Consider the following 23,432-nt stretch of genomic DNA (forward strand, 5'->3'; position numbering starts at 1 on the left):
TGTTTATGGGATGTTACTGTGTTGGAACAGTTGATGTTTAGTTGTTAAATAATCTGTTATTCTGTTAACTTTTCCAGTGGAGTTGTTATTCTGATTTCTTGTTTTGTTTTGTATTTAACTATAGGGTTAGAAGAAAGTGTGTTTGCTTAAAGCTGTATAACCAATCTAATTACGTATGGAACCCAGTACCTTGCACTTGCCTTTAGATAAGATAAAAGTTGGGGTCAAGGCTATCTCCTTGATATATTTGAGGGGTATTTGGCCTGGTCCATAGCGTTAGAGTTGAGAATTTTTTGTGCATGTATTTTGGAAGGATATTGATTTGAGTTCAGAGGTCCATCATGAGCTGAAATTGTATAATTTTGAAATAATTGTTTTAAATTATTTTGAGTCAAACCAGTAATGAGCATGGCTATGATGAGAGGTGGAAATTCTGTACTGTTGCATCGTAGATGTTGTTTATGTTGAAATTGATATTGAACAATATTGGGCTGTGTTGCCCTGACGTGGAAGCTCTGAACATAAACCTGACCAGATTAAATAGATGATGTGGAATCGTTTTTTAATACCACACTTTTATGAAGCAAATTAATTAATTTGTTATCAATGTTGTTGCTGTGTTCGGAGGGGACAAAGCAATGAACTTAATTTCCTGTAATTCTTCTATTAAATCAAAAGGCTGTTTGAAATATACCTTTTTATTTTCTACTTCTTCCAAAGGGTTGTGAATCTGTGGAATTTGCTACCCCAAAGTGTGGTGTATATTGGGACAGTGAATAAATTTAAGCAGGAGTTAGGTAGATATTTAATTGACAAGGGATTGAAAGGCTATGGGGAGAAGGCAGAAAAATGGGAATTAGGAGCATATCAACCATAGCAGAGCAGACTTGATGAACAGAATAGCCTAATTCTTCTCCTTTATCTTATCATGTGGTCTTTAAATGTAGATCTGTCTTTAATTATGTTGCAATTTACTGTGAGTAATTGAAGGTGTTCACCGTTATGTGCCAGACTATTGTGTTATTCACCAGGCTGCTCCTTTTCGTTTTATGTTCCATTATGTGAATAACCAAATGTACTGGATTATGTGGTGATCAGCATTCTATTTCTCAAAATCCTCAAATCTTGATTAACTGTATCTCAATTGGCTGTAGGATGACTGTGTCCAGCAGTAGACATCATTTTAATGTATTGTTTCATAGGTTATACCAAAGGACTACAAGACGATGACTGCACTTGCAAAAGCTATTTCTAAAAACGTTCTTTTTGCTCATCTTGATGATAATGAACGAAGGTAGGTCAATGAATGACATAGATGCAGTTATTGCTCATATTTACAATTTATTCCTTCGCTGTGTTTTAATTGCCTTTTTACTGTGCCATCCATCCTTGCATCCTGTTTTCAGACAGAGGCAATGTTAACATTAATGTGGCCTTTTGGGTTCAGCTATTAATTTGAGCCAGATTGAATAAAGGTCAATGCATTATGGAATTATACAGTATAGAAGATGCCCTTCAGCCAATTGAATCTGTATTGCCAAAAGTACATGACTACCTGAACCCTAGTCCCAATTTCCCCACAGTAGGGCTCATCCAAGTACTTTTTAAAAGTAATCATGTTATTGCAACATTTTTGTTACCTTTCGCTGAACTGTTCATATAATACAATGCATTCCTTCTGTGACATTTTTTATTCAGTTATCCAAATGGTGTAAAAACACTTTTTTTGGTGAAATGTTTAAGATCACGAAGTATGATCTTGATGTAGAAAAGGTTGATTAGAGTATGAGTACAACCAAAATTATATAAATAAAATTGTAAAATTTCTTGTGTGTTTTCTTCTTAAATCAACTTTGTCTGAAAGTATGTTTAGATAACACTATGCCAGCACAAAAAGGCTTTGTGCTCAGGCAAATAGTGACTGCAATGCCCAAAAATGTTCTGTGCACCTGCTGCTGATGTACAGTAGATAGAATTTATGGTCAACCATGGAAGTTCTAGCTTTATAATAGGATTCTGATAATGTCTTTGTGTAGTAATTGTTCACCAAATGCGATTTGTATTTATGAGATTTACTTAACCTTTCCAACAGTTTTTAAAATTGAAAAATCCTGTTAAATATTTTGAGTGGACCTTTGTTTTCTGTTGGTGTCCAATTTGTGTACTTTTGTATTATATCATGGGGTGTGGGCATCACAGGCTAGCCCAGAGGGTAATTAGGAATTGCTGTGGTTCTGGAGTCACATGTTTCCTTCCCCAAAGGAAGTAGGTTGGTTTTCTGACATTTGACAACAGTTTCAATTTCATCATTGAGCACTTAATTCCAGATTTTTAAAAAATCGAATCAAAATTTTACCATCCTCCATTACTTGGGTCTTTGGATTTGTAGTCTCGACTATTACGTTTGCCATCACTTTCCTTGCATGCATAATCTTGTACGATTTGATTTCTATACTAGTTTGAAATCACTTGTGTCGGCTTTGCATCCGCTTTAACAAAACTCAATCTATATTATGTTGTCTTGTTTAATTTTTAAAAGAAATGACTTCAGATATTGTCAAGACCAATCATATAGGTATCTCTGGAATCACTCTTGACCGGAAAATAGGCACCTTGAATTTTTTCATTTGAGTGGTGCCAGTGGACAAAATGTTTTATAAAGCCATCATTTGCTGGCTCTGCCTGTGGAAATGTTTGTGATTTGCACCATTTGTCTGAAAGCTGAAATTGTGCATTTCATTTGATAGTTTACACAAATAAACAATGTAGTTTCATGGAATTTGAATTTGAACTGTTGATAATTAATTTTGTGAATTCCTGGAAGGATTATTACATGTTCTACCTCAAGTGTTCAGTGTTACTTTGAGTTATTTCCTCCTTAAACAGGTATCAGGATTCTACAAGAACCACAATCAATGCATAATGATCTAGAAGCAGAAAAGATTGTTGCCATGCACTGATTCTACTTTTCTGCGGTAGCTCAGGTTCTGCTTGCATAAGATGCATGTCCTGACTGGTGAGAAGTCTGCACTGATAACCTCAATTAAAATTATATTTAACCTTGTGCCATCTGATATGATGAAAGATTATGCAAGCTAGCTTTCTGTTTCCCTAGAGTTTATGGAGATTTAAGTTGAAATTTGAATCATGGAACCCCTACAGTTTGGAGGCAGGCCATTTGACCCATCGAATGCACATCGATCCATCCCACCCAGACAGACCCCACTACCTGTAACCAAGCATTTCCCATGATTAATCCACCTAGCCTGCACATCCCTAAACATGGACAATTTAGTGTGGCCAACCCACCTAACCTGCACATCTTTGGACTGAGGGAAGAAACCGGACCAAACCCACAGACATTGGAGACTGTGCAAACTCTACAGAGATAGTCACCCAAGAGTGGGAATAAACCTCGGTCCCTGCCACTGTGAGGCAGCAGTCCTTGCCACTAAGCCACCATGCTACCCATTTGATTGAAATCTTTTAAGATATTAAGGGAAACAAGAGAGATAGAGAGAGAAAATCTGTTTCTGCTGCTTTTGTTTGGGTGCATGGGCCATGAAATATAGCCTTGCAGCTGAGAAGGAACATTGGTTGAGAAATATGGGACTAAGGGTAGTAGCCTGGAAATTACAGCCAGATCTTTCAGGAGTGAAATTAGGAAATACTATTCTGCCTCCACAGCGAAGTAGACTTTTTGAACTCTCTTCCAAAAATGGAGTTAATGCTTAAAAATTGTTAATTCTAAAAATTGACATTTGATTTGTTAGACTACACAAAAAAGGGTTATGGGGACAATGATGGTAGGAATTAAGTGGCAAATCAGCCACTGAATGTTGGAGTAGGCTTGCGGGGTGAACAGCCTATTATTGTTCCTGTGTTCAACACTCTCTTTTTCATGGTCTTACTGGCTGTGAAGGAAACATACTTAAAACAGTAGGAGCGTAGCAGTGGTACAAATGACTAATTCCTCAGATGGTGGGACTGTCAAATGAAGAAGCTGGCTCTCTATTCTCTAGAGTTAGCATCAATAAAAAGAGAGATGATAGAAGGTTAATAGTTCTTGGTGGGATACACAGCGTAGAGGTGCTGAAAGGATGTTTCTGCTGGTTGTGACCATATTCAAATCAGGCAAGACAATCTCAAGGTAAGAGGCAAGCCATTTAAGGTAATAATTAGGAGGAATTTCTTCACCGATTGAATAATAAATTTTTTGGAAAAGGGATCTGCAGAAACCAAGTTATTTAAGTAGATTCAAGGTGGACACCAATAGATTTCTTATTATTGATATTAAAGGACATGTGGGTTGTGCAGGAAAATAGTGTTGAGGTAGCTGATCAATTATGATCTACCGTTGGCATATGTAAAGCTTGAATGACCTGCTACTTGCCTTTATTGTTTTTGATTTGTAGTTGTGAATTGTGAGAGCGGAAAGGTGAAAGTGACCTTTGGAGTATGACCAGCAGCTTCTTTTAAAAATAAAAGGAGAACAAACCAGCTGATTTTGTTTAGGAGGCAGGCCTGGAGGTTAATTACTAGTTGATTCTTGTTCAAAGGACTGTGTCTTTCCTTTAACTCCAGAGAAGCATTATGTTCTAACAGATGGCAGATATTTAAACATTAACAGGGGCTTTGCAGGGAGTTATGGAGCTGGTAATTCGATCAAAATATGTTTGGAAAAAATAAAAAGAGAAATCAAAGTTTGAATGGTTTTAAACTGTTTTTTGTCAGGAGTGTTACTGCCTAAGCTACAGGATAGACGTTTGATTGGCTCCTAATTATTGCATGTTTGGAGAAAAGAAACTCAATATAAGAATTAAATTAATATTCCTTGGAATCTCCTGGAAGCTATTTGCTGTGATTGGTGTCTTCAGAAACCAGACAACATACAGTACCAGGTGCTTGCAGTATTCCAAGTCATGGAGATTGCTTAAGTGAGCTGGCCAGTTCCATCTCTCATTTTTCTTTTGATTTATCTCCTAATTTTATCGGTTTGTCTCAGTCTCTGTCTGAGTGCGGGCTAGAAATGAAAAAAATTGGGTTGAAACCAAAGACATGAATCAACTTACCGGTTTAACTTTGTTGTGCTGAAGTTGTCATTATTAGTAAATAGTTAATTATTTTGTTTAAGGTATAAACATGATATTGGTAATCCAAGTCAGGTTAAGAATGATTGAGGCAGTTTTGAAGGTCATTGAGTATTTACTTTTAATTTGTGCTGTGAAGACAGGATTAGTGAAATTGTTTTTGACTGCCTGTTTCCTGCTCCTTTTGAACAATTGTTTGTTTGTTAGGAAACCAATTATTGCTTGGTGTTTTTAAAGAATTAATTGCCCTTTTTTGAGTAACTTTTATTTAGCAAATAAGATGAACACTGAAAAGTTTAAATAAAGTGGAACTGACAACTTTGGAGAAGATACTGATCAATGACAGGCCTGCAGTAGATGATTTGTAGCAAGTTTGAAATGGCAGAGAGTATCAACAGCTTCAGGAGCAACCAAAAATTGTTGTACTGTGTAGTGTGTAAATGTTGTTTCTGAGACCATATATTAACCAGGAAGTAGGAGGTTGACTTAGACATCGGCAATATTTACAGAATTGAAATCCACCCTCTCCCATTGATTTGCCACCTATCCATTTAGACTTTTGCATGAAATCGATAATGGGGTTTATTGGCAAAAGACTACAGTTTTTCTCTTGACTGTAGATTAGCTTTTCTCCCACACTGATGACTTCTTGCCATCTCCTAACTAACTGAGTTTATCTCTTTGAATTCCCAAGTCTTTGGGAGAGATTTTCATTGTTATAGATGAATTTAGTCAAAATGTCTCCTGAGCACTGGAGGGAGTGACCTAGAACATCAGCTAAGTTGAATTTGTATCTGTCTTGAGCCAGTTCTATCTATGCAAGGTACCCAAAACCAGCTTACTGGCTTTACTTGAAAGTGTGTGCAACAGATATTGTGGTAGAGGAATGCATCAATATTTTTAAATTGTCGGAAGCAATGCCAACTATTAATATTATTTGTTACTGTATTCTACAGTAACAAACCATAATGCAAACTGACAATAGGAATGGAAGTATATACAAATATCTGAATTTGATACTACAGGGACAGTGACTGCATGTGTAAGATGCTTTGTTTTGATTTTACAGAGTGTCTGAACATAAAATATTGCAATTACAAAGCAACTACTGATCATGAATTGTTGCAATGTAGTATATAGAACCTCATTCCAACAATGTGATATTATCTTTAATCAAACTTGAAATTTATCTTTCATCATAGCAGGTTTAGAGCATTAAATATATCACCTGTGGTTTACTGGTTTTTGATAGCACCGAATATTGTTCAGAGAGCAATTAATTACAATCATCTAACTCAGGAAAATCAACGAAGAGGGCATGAAAGACATGGATTTTACAGTGCTGTTCATGACCTTCGGGTGTCACAAAGTGCTTTACAACATGTGAACTAAAAGAAAGACTTGCATTATACTACGCTTTCCACAACCATTGGATGTCTTAAAGCACTTTTGCATCCAATGAAATACTTTTTCAAGTGTTGTCATGTTGTAATGCATTAAACAGGGTGACCAGTTGTGCATGTCAAGCTTCCACAAAGAGTTGTGTGATTATGATCAGTTTTTTTTCACACTGTTGATAAAGAAAGAAGTGCAAGCTTAGTCCCCAGTGATAAATGTCTTGTTCTTCTTGGAAATCAGGCCATAGTTTTTATGTCAGTTTAATGGGATGAATGAAATCACTGTTTCATGTGTCATTTGGAAGACCTCTCTTCCCATACTGCATTATGCATTCGGTCATCAGCACTTCGCTTTTTCTGCCCAAATCCTGGATTGGGACTGGAATCTTTATTGTTCTAACTGAAGCATAAGAGTGTTATCTAATGAATCTGAGTTTTGAAAATGCCATGTTGCTAAATCAGTGTTTAAATTCTGGTTGAAGTTGCAAAAGCTATTTTTAATGATCAGGGTTCACGTTGGCAACCACCATAAACTGAAAGGAATAGGAGAGATGACAAAATTGGGAAATGATGATTAGATTTCATTAAGTTTTGATTTTAAAAGCTTTCAGATGAGAGAAAGAATTAACATTGAAAAGGGCAAAACATTTCTTTTCATGACGAGGTAACATCATCAGTGAGCGTCTGTGGTGAAGCACTGGTGGTATATCCCACCGCTGTATTTATAGGTCTTGGTTTCTTAAGGTGGGTGATGTTGTTTCTGTTTTTTTTTCAAGGGGAGGTAGATAGGATCTAAATCCATGTGTTTATTGATGGAATTCTGGTTAGAGTGCCATACCTCTAAGAATTCTCGTGTGTGCCTTTGTTTTGCCTGTCCTAGGATGTGTGTTGTCCTTCTTTGTCTGTATGTATATATAGAGACTTCCAGACCCCTTGCTATCATGGTAGCCCACAAACCTACCAACACACTTGAACAGCAACTAATGAACCTAAAGGATCCATTAGAAACTACCAGCAAAACTAACATCATCTACAAGATACCATGCAAGAACTGCAAAAAAAATAACATCGAACAAACTAGCAGGAAACTTGCCACCAGGATACATAAACACCAACTGACCACCAAAAGCCACAAGTCACTATCACTCGTTTTATACATACTGACAAACAAAGTCACACACTAGAGTTCTTAGAGGCATGACACTGTAACCAGCACTCCATCAAGAAACACATCGATTTCGATCCTATCTCCCCTGAAAAAAAACCTGAAATGACATTGCCCACTTTAAGAAACCAAGATCTATAAATAGAGAGGTGGAACATACCACCAGTGCTTCACCAGAGACACTCACTGCTGATGTTACCTAGTATGGTGACAAAACGTCTGAAAACAAACCTTCAAACTCTGAGCTAACTTACAAACTTACCATCAACCTGAGCTATAGATCTTCTCAAAACTCACTGGGGCAAAATTATTTTCTAGCTTGATTTCTAAGAAAAAATGCATTTAGAGCGATTAATGTGAAGAGTTGATTTCTATTTTGGGAATGTACAAGACAAAGGAAGAGCATGTAGGATAATCTTTTAAAGCTTAGGTGGCAAGCTAATAAAAATTCAGAGAATCTGTGACCATGATAGTATTGATTAAATTGAGAAGTACTAATTTAGTTTTTGATACCTTTTAACCCTACAAGCCAGTCATTTTGCCATTCCACATCTTGAAGAGCCATTGTTGATATTCTCTACATTTGAAAGTTCAAGCCAAGTATTATAGACAATTCTGCCAGTTCATCCATCATAACAACAATTTCATCTTTGTTTATTTTGAATGGCTGCATTTGCTGTTTAATCTTTTTTTTACACCAAAACTCTGAATTAATGAGAACTTTCCAGTGTTGTGGCTTTCCTTTCCTGTTGTATCAAGGAAGTTAGAAACTGAGGTGTGTATCTTTCAGAAATTATCGTGACATTTTTCTATGCTTCCCTATATTGAAATACTACGTAGTAAATTTGGTTTCTCCATATGCCAACTGCAAATGTTTAATTATTTTTGGTCTGATTCCTTTTCGGAATACAATCTCAGATGGGGATGTTGCACAAAAGTTTTAGGAGATGCTTACATATAATCACATGGAGTACCTGTGTCTCCAGTTGATATGACCTTTCAAATGATTTCATTCTGCTCATTTTACTTGGGAATGCTACTGACAGAACAGTTAGATTAGGCCTGAAGAGGAGAATTATGTCTTCCATAGTAACTCCTACTTCACTGAAGTCAGGTTTGCATTTCTGTCAATGTCTGGAAAATTTTTCTTCTGTTCCTTGTACATTTGTTTTAGCTTTGCCTTTTTATGTTTCTTAGAATAGATGACAAAGTTTGTGGTGAGTTACTTGTCATATGAAGAGGCAATTCATGAACAATGTATGCATTTTTCAACTTTCTGTTCAGTCGCGCAGGACCAGTGTCTCATTGGAGAACTTTTTTACTTCTTGATATTAATATAATGATGGGATTTTGGTTATTTCTCAACTTCGAAGTACATTACTGATCTGCAAATTTGCTTTAATTGCTAATTTTGCTTCATTTTAAGTTGACCAACAAGATTATAGATCTTTTCATGTACTATATTTTGATCACAAACCACCCAAAAGCCTATCATGTCCGCAAGTTAATCTGTTCCTTTCAATATTGTGGGCATTTGATGTTCATGGAGATTTGTGGTTTGGCACCAAGTAAAAGCAAATTTAAATATATAACGTGCTCTGTTTATTCTAGGATTTCTTTTATCTATTTGATTTCAGTTTACTTCTTTTGTGGCTCCTTGGAAAAAAAACGTAGCCTTCAATTAAATTCTGGTTTTATAAGCAGCAAAAGAGAATTTTTCCTGGAAATCTCTTTTTAACTATTGCATTACTGTATCTTTACAAAACGTTTTACAGAGATGAGGTTTCAAAAAGGGTATGGCATAATTAAATATTTATTTTAAATGCTAAGCCCTCTATGACTATGACTCTATGTCACTTTGTAAATGATGGCATTTACTTTTCATGATGGCTGTTTTTATTCCGATGAAGAAGAACAGCATCCAAATATTGGCTTGATGTTTTAAAATAATGAATTATGTTTCAACTGCAATGGAAACAGGAAGAATTAATGAGTGTTTGAAATACTCGTTTTTAGAAGCATTAGATTCACTGAGCTTTAAAGTGACAAATTGAATTTGTTGATACAACTTCCCTAATGGGGATTCATTCTCGCCCGACTTGGTTGATGGAGGTAAATGACAGAATTGTCATGAGCTTTTATTTTTAAATTCAGCTTTGTATATTATCACGGTTAAAACAGTTAATGATAAAAGTTCATATTTTGATACCATTGGAATGTTTTACGCTTGTAAACATGGATGATGGCAGATTCTTTTAGTTGTTTGACCATCAACTTTGATTGGAAAGGTGGTTAATTTGGTGCTATCTTGGAATTGGATCTGCAAACTAAATCAATGCTTCAACTCTTCTTGTGTCATTAAGTAGTCAGGAGCAAGGTAGAATTTAGGAACAGAAGTTGGCCATTTGACTCTTCAGTCATGCACTGAATTTTGATGAGATCATGGCTGATCTTGAGACTGCAGTCTCTTTTATACTTTCCTGTTGCTCCCATGCCCATTGACTCCTTTGTCTAGCGAATGAAGAAACCAGAAGTGAAGGCAGATGCAACTGCAAAGAAAAGTGGCAAGTTAGTGGGGTGGGATAGCACAGAAGGATAAAAAGGTATGGATTGAGAGGAAATTCTTACTAAGGATGTCAAAGCCAGCAGTCACATTATGTGAAGGTATAAAATGGTGAGGGGAATGTGTCATTACAATCCAGTGCAACTGGAGAATGAGGTCTTGTTAACTTACTCCGTTACCATGAAGATTAGTATTATGATGCTCGAATATCAGTGTTGGCATGAATTTGTGAGCAATAGGTCAAGGTTGACCCCTTTTGTTGAATTCTTTGAGGTTATTAAAATGTAGTTTATGGAGTCATCTATGGATTTTTTTTCTGTAGATCTTCCAAAAGACATTAGATATTTTTTCTGCACGATAGAGTTTTAACCTAAGTGCTTGGGATTGGTGTTAGTCTAGTGACTTGAGTTGGTTGTTGACTCAAAGGAAGGAGACAGAGAAAGCAGTGATGATGTGACATTTAAAATGTTGATTTTCCAGTGCTTATAGTTGTACATATTTTGGACTTTGTATATTCCCATGTATATAATAACGATGTGGCTGTAGAACAATGAACTTCCCTCATTGTTGGTCTGCTTCTTCTTGGAAGGTATACCTGTGAGTTGTTTCCATGATATTATCTCATTAATGAAGCCACATGCTGTTGACTATTTTCAAATATTTAATAAGAATTCCACAAACGCAAACAGATGTCTCTTTCTGCTACCACTGCCATATTCCTTTTTTCCTTGAGATTTTTTTTAAACCAAAGCTTTCATATGTCTGCCAGGCTAACAGCTGGGTCAATCACTGGCCTTGAAAAATAGATGCAACAGTTGCTACATTTTCCAATAACAAAGATGGCCTTTGAGGGATGGAGAGCAGCTGCAAGATTTGACACATCGTGCACTGTCAGCTGCAGGATGTGAAACTTCTGACTCTGTTGTGAAGCATGAATTTAAGTGGCAGTAATAAGAATAAAGTATAGTAAATATTGGTTGGCCTTGATGTCATATTGTTTTGTGTATAAACATGTATTTGATTTCCTCCCTTCCGAAAAGTTATTTGTGCTTTAGTTACTATAAGCTTTGGCACCATATTAAAATATGAATTTTCCAAGACATTATTTATAGAATGCACATATACAAGCAAAATGGCTGTTGGAGTAAGTGGATAAGTGTTTGTTATGCTCATGAATGAGTTATTGCTCAAAAGCCAATATTTTCATTATTATTGGATTTTTTTTTGTTAGTTCAAGTATTAGGGTAGTGGATGTTGCTTCAGAATGAGAATGCTATTCAATGTTGAGAGACTGGTTAAATTGGGATAGTGTCTGCACACTAGAAGAATGAGACACAATTGAATTGAAACAAAAGTTCTGTGGGGCCTTGACTGTGCACAGAGTGTCTCTCTGGGTGGGGAATCTTGAACATAGGGGTTCAGAATAAATTATCATACTTTCTCACAGGATGTTTCTAACATGCAAACATTTGACCTATCTGCAGGTTAAAGCGTCTGAGAGCTTGTGATATCAATCTTTTTTTTAAATAACATATGAAAAACAACCAATTATTTGTTGTTAATAATTACATTCTGATTGAACATGCAGTCGAGTGAATTTCCAGTCAAACATGGTCAATATACTTAATTCTTAACAATATTAGCTATTGTGCAAATTTAAGGCTGATAGTTTTATTTTATTGATACAAAATGTCCATGTTATGTAATTGTGATTACGTTTGAAGTTTCTTTTAGTACAAGGCAGCAGTAGTGAAACTTAACACCATAATGGTGAGTCAATTGAATCCACAATTTTTAAGGGCAGTTTAGTCCCTTACTTTGTTAAGCTATTGGGGCCTGAAATCTAAGTACTGCAAGACTTGTTTTGATATTATTCACTGTATAACCTGACCTGTATTTGGTTCTATTTTGATCCGACCATCCCCACGTTCTGATTTGCGACTGCTCCCAGTGCCCTGCCTTCCGAATTGCAGCTTTGGTCCTTGTTGACTGTTATCCGACAGCAGTCTACCAAACTAGGATCCACCACAACACACCGGAGCAACCCCTCCCACTCCCTAGCTGGCAGTGCACCTGCCATTACCGAGATTGACAGCCTTCCTCCCTCAATGAGGTGGTGGAAGCCCACAACAACCCATGACCTCCAGTCGATGGAATAATGCAGAGAGTCAATGAACCCCACTGTATTGGTGCAGGCATCAGCTGCGAGTCATGATGTGCAGCAGGAACCTTACAGCCCTGACTGCCACGCCAGAGAGTGTGAAAAATTAACATAGAATGTCAGTTGTGGCTGGGTTATTGTCCAAAAGGAGGCAATGGAAGGCCAGTGACCCACAGGCAGCCAAGAAGAGCGGCCTCACTGAAACCCATAGGCAGTCTGAGAAAGTTGTTTTGACACCTCAAAATGACATCACAGGCAACAGCCATAACATGGTCAGTAATGACCCAGAAGAAAATGAGGACTGCAGAAACTGGAGATCAGAGCTGAAAATGTGATGCTGGAAAGGCGCAGCAGTTCAGGCAGCATCCAAGAAGCAGGAGAATCGACGTTTCGGGCATGAGCCCTTCTTCAGGAATGAAGAAGGGCTCATGCCCGAAACGTCGATTCTCCTGCTCCTTGGATGCTGCCTGACCTGCTGCGCCTTTCCAGCAACACATTTTCAGCAGTAATGCCCCAGGCTCAAAGAGCAAACTCTCCACCCCCCAAAAAAAACCCAGGCAACAGTATCTTGGCTTTCACAATTAGAGAATACATGATGACAGTGAAGTAAATAACATGTAACATTTTCTTCTGTGTTAAAATTTATTTCATTTTACAGTGTGTCATTGAATGATGTAAAATTTAAGCCACTTGAAATACTGTATTTCAAGGTTACAGATATTATGTGTTTTATTTCTGCTAAGAGAAACCCTAAGAAATCTAACTTCTCTTGGAATCAATGCTTCACATAAAGTCAGAAAATGCTGTAGAAACTTAGGACTGATTATATTTGTTGAGAGAGAGAAACAGAGTTCAGGGTTTGAGTCAGATGTGATTTTCCTTTTGAAACTGAGGAGGCCTGGAGAATTGTGGTTTTTAGGCTGTTGACAAAGTGAAGGCACTAGTGAACAATATACTGAAGGTATGCAGAGCAAAAGGCAAAGGAAATGCTAATGGTGGTAGGAGAGAAATTTAAGTACAGAGTGTTGTTCAAGGTAGATGTTAACAGCAGAAAGCAGGTTTGTTCTACCATTTGTAAATCCGTGCAAACAAGACACTGAGGAAGGGATATAATTAAAATGGATAATGGTATTCAGCTGGCCTAGAACCCAAGTGGTGTATTGAAATGGTAAGCACCTGGAAGGTTGGGATCTTTCTTATGGGCAGAGCAGAGGTATTTAGCAAACGTTCACCCAGTCTGCACTTGGTCCAGCCATTATGAAGGAGACCACGTTGTGAATAAATAATAGTAGGTTAGATTGAAACAAGTAAAATTGGTTCCCCTTAGAGTTTGGAGCCTTGAGTAGTGAGGTAGAAGGTAAAAGGGCAAGCATCACACCTTCTGAGATTGCATGTAAACGTGCTTGAGAAAGGTTAGTTATTGTGGGTGGGGTAGTAAGAAAATACTCAGTGACAGAGGAGTGCACTAGGTTGTTGAAAAAGGCACAATCCCTGCAAAACGTTGATAAGAGAAGGGATTGTTGGACTTGGTCATGGCATCCTGCTGGCGGTGACAGAAATGGAAAAGTAGAATATAAAGGTGTTTGGAGGTAGAAATTGAGGCTAAGAGGAACATTGTCACTTTTCTGGGAGGGATGGGAAATGAGAAGTGCAGAAGTCTGGGAAGTGGGTCAGACACAGCTGAGGGTCCTGATGATGTTTCCAAAATGACTGCCTTTTTCTCAATTGAGGCATTTCCCCCCACCCCCGCCCCCCGCCAAGTTGAGGCAAAAGACAAGTCAGTCATGTTCCCTCTGTGGGAAGGAGACTTTATGGAAGCAGATGCAACAGATGTAAAATCTGGGAAAATATGATGTGGACCAAGGTGAGAATATGTTCAGTCAAGGTAACTGTGGGAGTCAGAAAGATTGTAATGGATATTGAATGACAGCCCATCCCCAGAAATGGAAACAGAGGTCAAGGAAGGTAAAAGGAGAGTCCGAGATCAGATGAGCGAAGACTGGAAATTGGAAGAAAAATTGATATATTTTTATCTAGAGTTTGAAAAATTCATTAAGCAGCACTGGTGTGGTGAAGTGCTGCTTGCTGATGAATGTTAGCCTATACTTGACAATTTTTCACTTCCTCTGGAACTTATTGTGTAAATATGTCTGTGACAAATGCAGTCAGCTTGGCTGTTGCTCATGCCTGTGTTGATGTGAATCCGAGTAAGTCTGTTCGAAATAAATGAATATAATGCAACGCTTTGCCATGGGAATAGATGATGCAATCTACCTTGAACATGACTATTTGATTTTAGGATACATCTTTTAATGCTCCAGTGCATGGAAGCTCAAAATAGCAAGATGAGAACTTGCTGTGTTTGTACTATTAAAACCATGAAGTGAAGTGGGATCAGAGGCCAGGGCAATAACTAAACCACACTGGACAGATGCAAGTTTCATTGTGATGTCATTGCATTTCAAATCTTTGAAATTGAGAAATAAATCACTGCAGGTCTACATGCTCCAAAATGTGCTTTCACATTTTATTTACCATTAACTGTGGTTTAAAATTTGTGCAACCAAATGACTTAAGGACTAGAACCTATTCATTAATCTAAATGATTTCAAAAACATCAAAATCAAACTTCAGTCATGAGTTGAAAGAATTGGTTAGCATTGCCAGGGACCTGGGTTTGATTCCATCCTCAGTGGGGACTGTTTGTGGAGTCTGACATTCTCCTGTGTCTGCGTACGTTTCCTCTGGGTGCTCTGGTTTATTCCCACAGTCCGAAGTCATGCAGGTTAGGTAGATTTGCCATGCCAAATTGCTCAGAGTATCCAGGGAACTGGAGGCGAGGTGGATTAGTTATGGTAAATGTTGAGTTGCAGGGTAAGGGAAGTGTGTCTGGTTGGGATTTGGAGGGTCATTGTGGACATAATGGGCTGAATCGTCTGCTTCCACACAGTAGGAATTCATTGTGTTTTGATATACTGAAGAAAGTGTGCAAGGTGCCAGTTGAAATGGATCAAGCAGTATTCTACTTACTGCATGAAAAGACAGACATAACTCCAAAGTCTTTGTTCAGCAACACTCCCCAGGACCCATGAAGTTAGACAAAGGCATACGTTTTTACTTGGAGTGTTAAAGGGAAAATTGTTCCAATAGAGAACCACCTGTGCCAGGCAAAGATGACAGTGAATGGAGAATGTTCCGACATGCTTTCAAGGAAATGGTGGCGAGCCTTCAGCCTCTGCTAATTTGTTCTGTTAAAGTATTGCATTTGCACACTTTGGCAGAGGCTGGGGTCAGGAAACTGGAAATTGTGGAGTTGATGTAAAGCATCAGAGAATCACTAGGAAGAGACTGAGCGAAGAATAGGCCAGATGAGAAAAAATGAGTTCAATGAAGCAGGACAGGCTGAAATAATGGGTCTATGAGGGCAGTCATTGGGATTTTCAGAAATGTTAGAAATAGTGTGTGTGAGGTGGGAAACTGTAGAGGGACGATTTCTCAGAGGTAAAGTCATAGAGATGTACAGCATGGAAACAGACCCTTCGGTCTAAATTGTCCATACCAACCAGATATGCTAAACTAATCTAGTCCCATTTACAGCACTTGGCCCATACTTCTCCCAACCCTTCCTATTCATATACCTAACCAGATGCCTTTTAAATGTTGTAACTGTACCGGCCTCCACTACTTCCTCTGGCAGCTCATTGTACACACGCACCACCCTCTGTGTGAAACAGATGCCCCGTAGGTCCCTTTTATATCTTTCCCATCTCACCCTAAACCTATTCCCTCTAGTTCTGGACTCCCCGACCCCAGGAAAAAGACCTTGTCTATTTACCCTATCAATGCCTCTCATGATTTTACAAGGTTACCCCTCAGCCTTTGATGCTCCAGAGAAAACAGCCCTAGCCTATTCGGCCTCTCCCTATAGCTCAAATCCTCCAACCCTGACAGCATCCTTGTAAATCTTTTCTGAACCCTTTCAAGTTTCACAACATCTTTCCGATAGGAAGGAGATCAGAATTGCCCACAATATTCCAACAGTGGCTTAACCAATGTCCTGTACAACCACAACGTGCCCTCTGAACTCCTGTACTCAATACTCTGACCAATAAAGGAAAGCATATCCAACGCCTTCACTATCCTATCTTTGAACTCTACTTTCAAGGATCTGTGAACTTGCACTCCAAAGTCTTTGTTCAGCAACACTCCCCAGGACCTTATCATTAAGTGTATAGGTCCTGCTATGATTTGCTTTTCCAAAATGCAGCACCTTGCATTTTTCTAAATTAAACTCCATCTGCCACTCCTCAGCCCATTGGCCCATCTGATCAAGATCCCATTGTACTCTTGAGGTAACCTTCAATGTCCATAGCACTTCTAATTTTGGTGTTATCTGCAAACTTGTTAACTTGACCTCCTATGTTGACTGTCACAAGGCTGGTCCTTCTTTCCTTAAAGCTGTTACTTTGCTCAAGGATACTGTGTCCTTTGTTTTTTTTTGAGGGGTCATAAAGCAGTCTAAGCTCCGAATTGACTGGCTTGGTACAGACATGAAAGGGTTTACTAAGAGTCTTTTTGCTTATACGTAAGAAAGTGAGACTTTAGGCCAAAACTTTGGTGTTTTAGAGGTGATGTGTATAATGAAAGGGGAGTGGTCAGTCCTAAAAGCTGAAGTTTTGTTTGAGTCAGTTCAGCAGTGCAGTGCGCTGTGTGGAAATAGGCTGCTATACTTTGTATCCTTCTGCGCTTCTAACTTCAACCCGTAAGCCGTTGTTTCATTTTTACTGTGTTTAAGGAAGTTTTTTTATTGGGACTGTTGTGTATTTTTGGACCAGCATAATTAAGTCTAGTTTGGATAGACTGACTTTGTGGGTATTCTTTCTTCTGTCCTCTGTTTCATTCCGTAATTTTGTGTATAAATTTTTGTCTGTTATAACACCCAGTAGTCAACCTGGCTAACTTACTCAGGGTAATGTTCGCTGTATGCTTACTGAAACAAATTGCGAAGTTATGGTCTGGGCTGCCTGCATAAAAGTGTTTTGCATGATCTGACCTAGTCCATAGCATCACATCCAAATTGTTTACAAAAATGATCAGAAGCAGTGGACCCAGTACCAATCCTTGTGGCACACTGGCCACAGGCCTCCAGTCTGAAAAGCAACCCTCCACCACCACCTTCTATCTTCTACCTTTTGATCCAGTTCTGTATCAAATGGCTAGTTCTCCTTGTATTCCATGACCTCTAAACTTGCTAACCAGTGTCCCATGAGGAACCTTGTCAAATGCCATATCGATCAAGTCTATCACTCTGCTCTCATCAATCCTCTTTATTACTTCAAAAAACACAATTAAGTTTGTGAGATACGGTTTCCCACACACAATGCCATGCAGACTATCCTAATCAGTCTTTGCCTTTCCAAATATATGTACATCCTGTCCCTCAGCATTCCCTCCAACTTGCCCACCACCAATGTCAGGCTCACTCGACTGTAGTTCCCTGGCTTTTCCTTACCTTTTATTGAATAATGGTACCACATCAGCCAACCTCCAGTTTTCTGGCAGCTCACCTCTGACTCTCAGTGATGCAAATATCTCAGCAAGGGGTCCAACAATCAATTCCCTCACTTCCCACAGAGTTCTAGGATACACCTGGTCAAGTTCTGGTGATTTATCCACTTTTATGCATTTCAGTACATTAAACACCCTGCCTCTGTAACTTCAATGTTTTTCAAGATGTTGCCATCTATTTCCCACATTCTATATCTTCTATGTCCTTCTCCACAGTACTCTGTGACCGTCCTTGAAATACCAGTTTGCTGTTCAATGTGGGGTTATGGTACAGGGGCCGATGAGAGAATTGGTGCTCAGCCTTGGCAAGATAAAGGTTTTAATGCCGGACGAAAGCTGCACCACCTTTATTGGCAAGTTTGATAACATCTGGATTAGACCTGAGACAACAGAATGCAACTCGTTCAAAGGGAGACACAAGAGAGTAATAAGGGCAGCGAAGAACCTAAGGCAGCCAATGTTACGTTGACAAATTCTTCATGAAGAGATCAAGTGCAGGTAAGAGGGTGGAGGGAGGAGTCCGGATAGAGAATACTGGAGATGGTGAAATGGACTGTGGGGCAGAAAAAGGATCCCTGCCCAAGAAATGAGCAAGAAAGCAAAAATGATGGAAAAGGAACGTAACATCATGAAATGCCTGAAATTCATGGATGTAGGGGTGTAGAAGGGCAAAACAGAATTCCTGCTGAACACCTTATTTTAGCATCAGAGCAGAATAGACAATACAGTGACGACATGAATGAGGTGGAGTTAGAAGCTGAGATGAGTCAGAAGGAGAGGAGAGGAAGGATCCAGGGAAACCCTGTGACTTGCTGGACATTCCTTTCAGGTGTTATCTTGTTAAGATGTTGAATGAGACAAAAAAATGAGATGGAACAGAAGACCAGAAAAACTTTGAAACAGTATGGAACTGTGCTGATGGAGAGAGTGAGTGAGAGTGTGCATGACACTGTGTGTGAATTGAGCGAGAAAAGTTAGAAGAATTTTGTTCTGCAAATGCCTGCCTTCCTGGGTGGATTCAAACATGAAGGCTGGAAACCATGTAGGGCAAGTCAAAGCTGGGATCGTCACTGAGGAAGATGTGGCCTGAAAGTGAGTTTTCAACTTCCATAGCACCTTTTCGGAAATCAGAAAGTATAATACTTGCTCTTTTTCCTTCTCTATCGTCACTCTTCAAGGCCCGATACACACCTTCCATGTGAAGCAGCAATTTATTTGCACAATTTTTTTTCAATCTAGTCTTTTTGTATTGAAGGGGTGTGGGTGTTGCTGCTGAGACCAGCATTTATTGCCCTTCCATAATAGCCTAGAGGGCAGTTAAAAGTCACTCACGTTGCTGTGGGTCTGGAGTGACATATTGGCTCGACCTGGTAAGAACTGCAGTTTCAGTCCTGAAAGGACATCAGAATACCAGATGGGTTTTTCCACTACTTGGCAAGGGTTTTATGGTCAGGGTCAGACTCTTATTTCCAGATTTTTATTAAATTTCAGATTTCATCATTTGCCGTGGTGTGATTCAAATCCAGGTCCCCAGAACATTATTACCTGGTTTTGTGGATTAGCAGTACAGTGAAAATATCACTCGACAATTGCCTCCCCACGAACCACTATATTCATTTCTCGTAATGTTGTCTCCTCTCTATTTGCAAGACCAAATGTAGATGGGTGAGTGCTTTGTAAAATAACTCCACTCTATCTGTAAATATTACATGACCTTCCAGTTGCTAACCAGTTTTATGCACTATCTTGTTCTCCCACTAATGTTTCTGTCCTAGGCTTGTTGTCATATTCCAATGAAACTCACTGCAAGCTGGAGGAAAAGCATTATATTTTCCACTTGGGCACATTGCAACCTTCAGGACTCAACGTTGAGTTCAATAACTTCAGAATATGAACAGGCTTCCATTTTGATTATACTTTCTACTCCCTCCCATGCTACCAGTTCTTGTCTGCATGGGTTTGCTCTCAGCACAACCTGAAACGTTGACTGCTCTTCTCCTTTGATGCTGCTTGACCTGCTCTGCTTTTTCCAGCTCCACTCTTTATCCACTCTGATCTCCATCATCTGAAGTTCTTGCTATCTCTCAGCAGAACTGCCCTATTTTCTGCTATTAACATTGCCACTCGCAACCAGTCTACCTTGGTTGTATCTCTTCTTGGCCACCATTTTCATTCTTTGCCTTTTTCTCTGTGCATTCTTGCCATCTGTTCTACTTGTTCCTCCTCTCCTTCGTCAAAATCATAAAAAAGTCTCCAGAGCAGATATTTTCCTACCCCTTTCATTTCCAAGGAGTGTCTTATTGGACTCTTTATGTCAACTCTTTTTCTCTCTAAAGATACTGCCAGACCTGTTAGGTTTCTCTGTGACTTTGTTTTTATTTCATATCTTCAGCTGCTTCATCACTTTGCTTTGTTTTAGTTAAGTTTGGGATTTATAGGAACGTAGCTGTTATGGTACCAGCTGCTGGGGTTACTGGACAAGTCAGATTTATTTATTCATTTTTGTGGCTTGTGGGGCATCATTGCCTAGGTCAGCATTTATTGCCCATACCTAGTTGCCCCTGAGAAGGTGGCGGTGAGTTGTTTTCTTGAATTGCTCTGGGTTGACACACAATGCCATTAGGGTGGGAATTCCAAGACTTTGACCCAGCAACAGTCAAGGCACAGAGATATATTTCCAAGTCAGAATGGTGAGTGGCTTGGAGTGGAACTTGAAGATGGCGGTGTTGTCAGGTATCTAATGCCCTTGTCCTAGATGGCAGTGGTCGTGGGTTTGGGAGGTGGTGTTAGGAACTTTGAATTTCTGCAGTACATCTTTTGAGTATTACACACTGCTCCTGTTGAATGTTGGTGGTGAAACGAATGGCTTCTTGTGGATGTAGTGTCAATCAAGCATGCTGCTTTGTCCTGAATGGTCTCATGTTTCTTGAACATTGTTGGAGCTGCACCCATTCAGGCAAGTTGGGTGTATTCCATCATATTCCTGATTTGTGCCTTCTAGATGGTGGACAGGCTTTGAAATGTCAGGAGGTGAATTATTCACCGCAATATTCCTAGCTTCTGACCTGTTCTTGTAGCCACTGTGTTTGTATGCTGAGGTGAGTTGCATTCCGGTCAATGAAAGCCCCCAGGATCCTGATAGTAGTGGTTTCAGTGATGGTAACACTGTTGATTGTTAATGGGCAGTGGTTAGGTTGTCTCTTATTGGTGATGGTCATAGCTAAGCATTTGAGTGATGTCAGTGTTACTTGCTACATGTCAGCCCAAGCCTGGATATTGTCCAGATCTTGTTGCATTTGAACATGAATGCTTCAGTACCTGAGGAGTTGTGAATGGCGCCGAACATTGTGCAACCATCAGTGAACATCTCCACTTCTGATCTTGCGATGCAGGGGTGGGTCATTGATGAAACAGCTGAAGATGGTTGGGCTAAGGAGCTCCTGCAGAGATGTCCTGGAACTGAGATGACTGACCTCCAACAACTGTGGCCATCTTCCTATCTGTCAAGTATGATTTCAATGGTAGAGAGTTTGCCTCAATACCCATTGATTTCAGTTTTGCTGGGGTCCTTGATGCCACACTTGGTTGAATGTAGCCTTGATGTCATGGACTGTCACACTCACCTCACCTCTAGAATTCACCTCTTTTGTACATATTTGAACCAAGGCTGTAATGAGGTCCAGAGCTGAGTAGCCCTGGCAGAACCCAATTGGGCAAACAGATTATTGCTGAACCGGTGCTGCTTGATAGCACTGTTGGTGACACCTTCCGTCACTAGACTGATAGAGTGTATTCGACGTTTCGGGCATAAGCCCTTCTTCAGGAATCCTGAAGAAGGGCTTATGCCCGAAACGTCGAATCTCCTGTTCCTTGGATTGGGCCTGACCTGTGCTTTTCCAGCAACACATTTTCAGCTCTGATCTCCAGCATCTGCAGTCCTCATTTTCTCCTTGATGATAGAGAGTAGACTGTTGGGGCAGTAATTGGCCAGGTTGGATTTGTCCAATCCTGGAATAAAGTCTAGATTTTTTTTCAGTTGGGCAATATGATGGTTAGTCACTGAGATGAATTCAGATTTTGAAACACATGCCAAGATGCAATTTTAAAGTCTCATTACACAATCCATTACAGAAATTCAAACCCAGGAAAATTGTACGACACTCTCAATTCTTTAAGACTTTTCTTTACTATGGGTTGTGGAGATAATTTATTTGAAATTGATGTAAGCCTTGTCAAAGTGAACATTTTCACAAATCTGAGGGGCTAATCTTTCTCAATTTTCATGGTTTGGAAGCTTTGCCAAGCTAAACCATTCTACTGAGATAACAGTTTCCTTGAATTACCCTGAATATGATCTTAGAAAAACTGAACTTGCTTTTGAACTCAGTTCCAATGTTTTCTGTACTTTTTCTTAAAAGAAACACTCAATCCTAGGTTCATCTGAACTGAAAAAGCTAATGGCCTTACCTGTTAACACTACCTAGGAGAAAGTGAGGACTGCAGATGCTGGAGATCAGAGCTGAAAAATGTGTTGCTGGAAAACCGCAGCAGGTCAGGCAGCATCCAAGGAGCAGAAGATTCGACGTTTCGGACATAAGCCCTTCTTCAGGAATGAGGAAGGTGTGCAAAGCAGGCTAAGATAAAAGGTAGGGAGGAGGGACTTGGAGGAGTGGCATTCGGAATGCAACAGGTGGAAGGATGTTAAGGTGAGGGTGATAGACTGGAAAGGGGGTGGGGCGGAAGAAGATTGCAGGTCAAGAAGGCAGTGCTGAGTCAGATGGTTGGGACTGAGATAAGATGGGGGGAGGGGGAAATGTGGAAGCTGGAGAAATCTGCATTCATCCCTTGTGGTTGTAGGGTTCCTAGGCGGAAGACGAGGTGCTTTTCCTCCAGGTGTCGTGTTGCCATGGTCTGGCGATGGAGGAGGCCAAGGACCTGCATGTCCTTGGCGGAATGGGAGGGGGAGTTAAAGTGTTCAGCCACGGGGCAGTTGGGTTGGTTAGTGTGGGAGTCCAGGAGGTGTTCTCTGAAACTTTCCGCAAGTAGGTGGCCTGTCTCCCCAGTGTGGAGGAGGCCACATCGGGTGCAGTGGATGCAGTAAATGATGTGTGTGTGGAGGTGCAGGTGAATTTATGATGGATATGGAAGGATCCCTTGGGGCCTTGGAGGGAAGTCAGGGGGAGGTATGGGTGCAAGTTTTGCATTTCTTGCGATTGCAAGGGAAGGTGCTGGGAGTGGAAGTTGGGTTGGTGGGGGTTGTGGACCTGACAAGGGAGTCACGGAGGGAGTGGTCTTTCCGGAATGCTGATCGGGGAGGGGAGGGAAATATATCCTTGGTGGTGGGGTCTGTTTGAAGGTGACGGAAATGAGGAAGGATGATACGATGTATCTGCAGGTTGGTGGGTGGTAGGTGAGGACCAGTGGGGTTCTGTCCTGGTGGCGATTGGAGGGACAGGGTTCAAGGGCAGAGGAGCGGGAAGTGGAGGAG

General features: G+C 39.8%; 1 protein-coding gene across 1 annotated transcript in view; it reads left to right on the top strand.

Annotated features, from left to right (window-relative positions):
- Nucleotides 1–23,432, top strand: part of prkar1b (protein kinase, cAMP-dependent, regulatory, type I, beta) — a 190,549-nt gene that overhangs the window by 57,270 nt on the left and 109,847 nt on the right. Inside the window, exon 4 of the mRNA XM_060840190.1 lies at nucleotides 1,203–1,294. Coding sequence (XP_060696173.1) covers nucleotides 1,203–1,294 — 92 coding nt within the window. The remainder of the gene's footprint in view (nucleotides 1–1,202; nucleotides 1,295–23,432) is intronic.

This window comes from Hemiscyllium ocellatum, chromosome 20 (genome assembly GCF_020745735.1).
Source record: "Hemiscyllium ocellatum isolate sHemOce1 chromosome 20, sHemOce1.pat.X.cur, whole genome shotgun sequence".
Lineage (NCBI taxonomy): Eukaryota > Metazoa > Chordata > Chondrichthyes > Orectolobiformes > Hemiscylliidae > Hemiscyllium > Hemiscyllium ocellatum.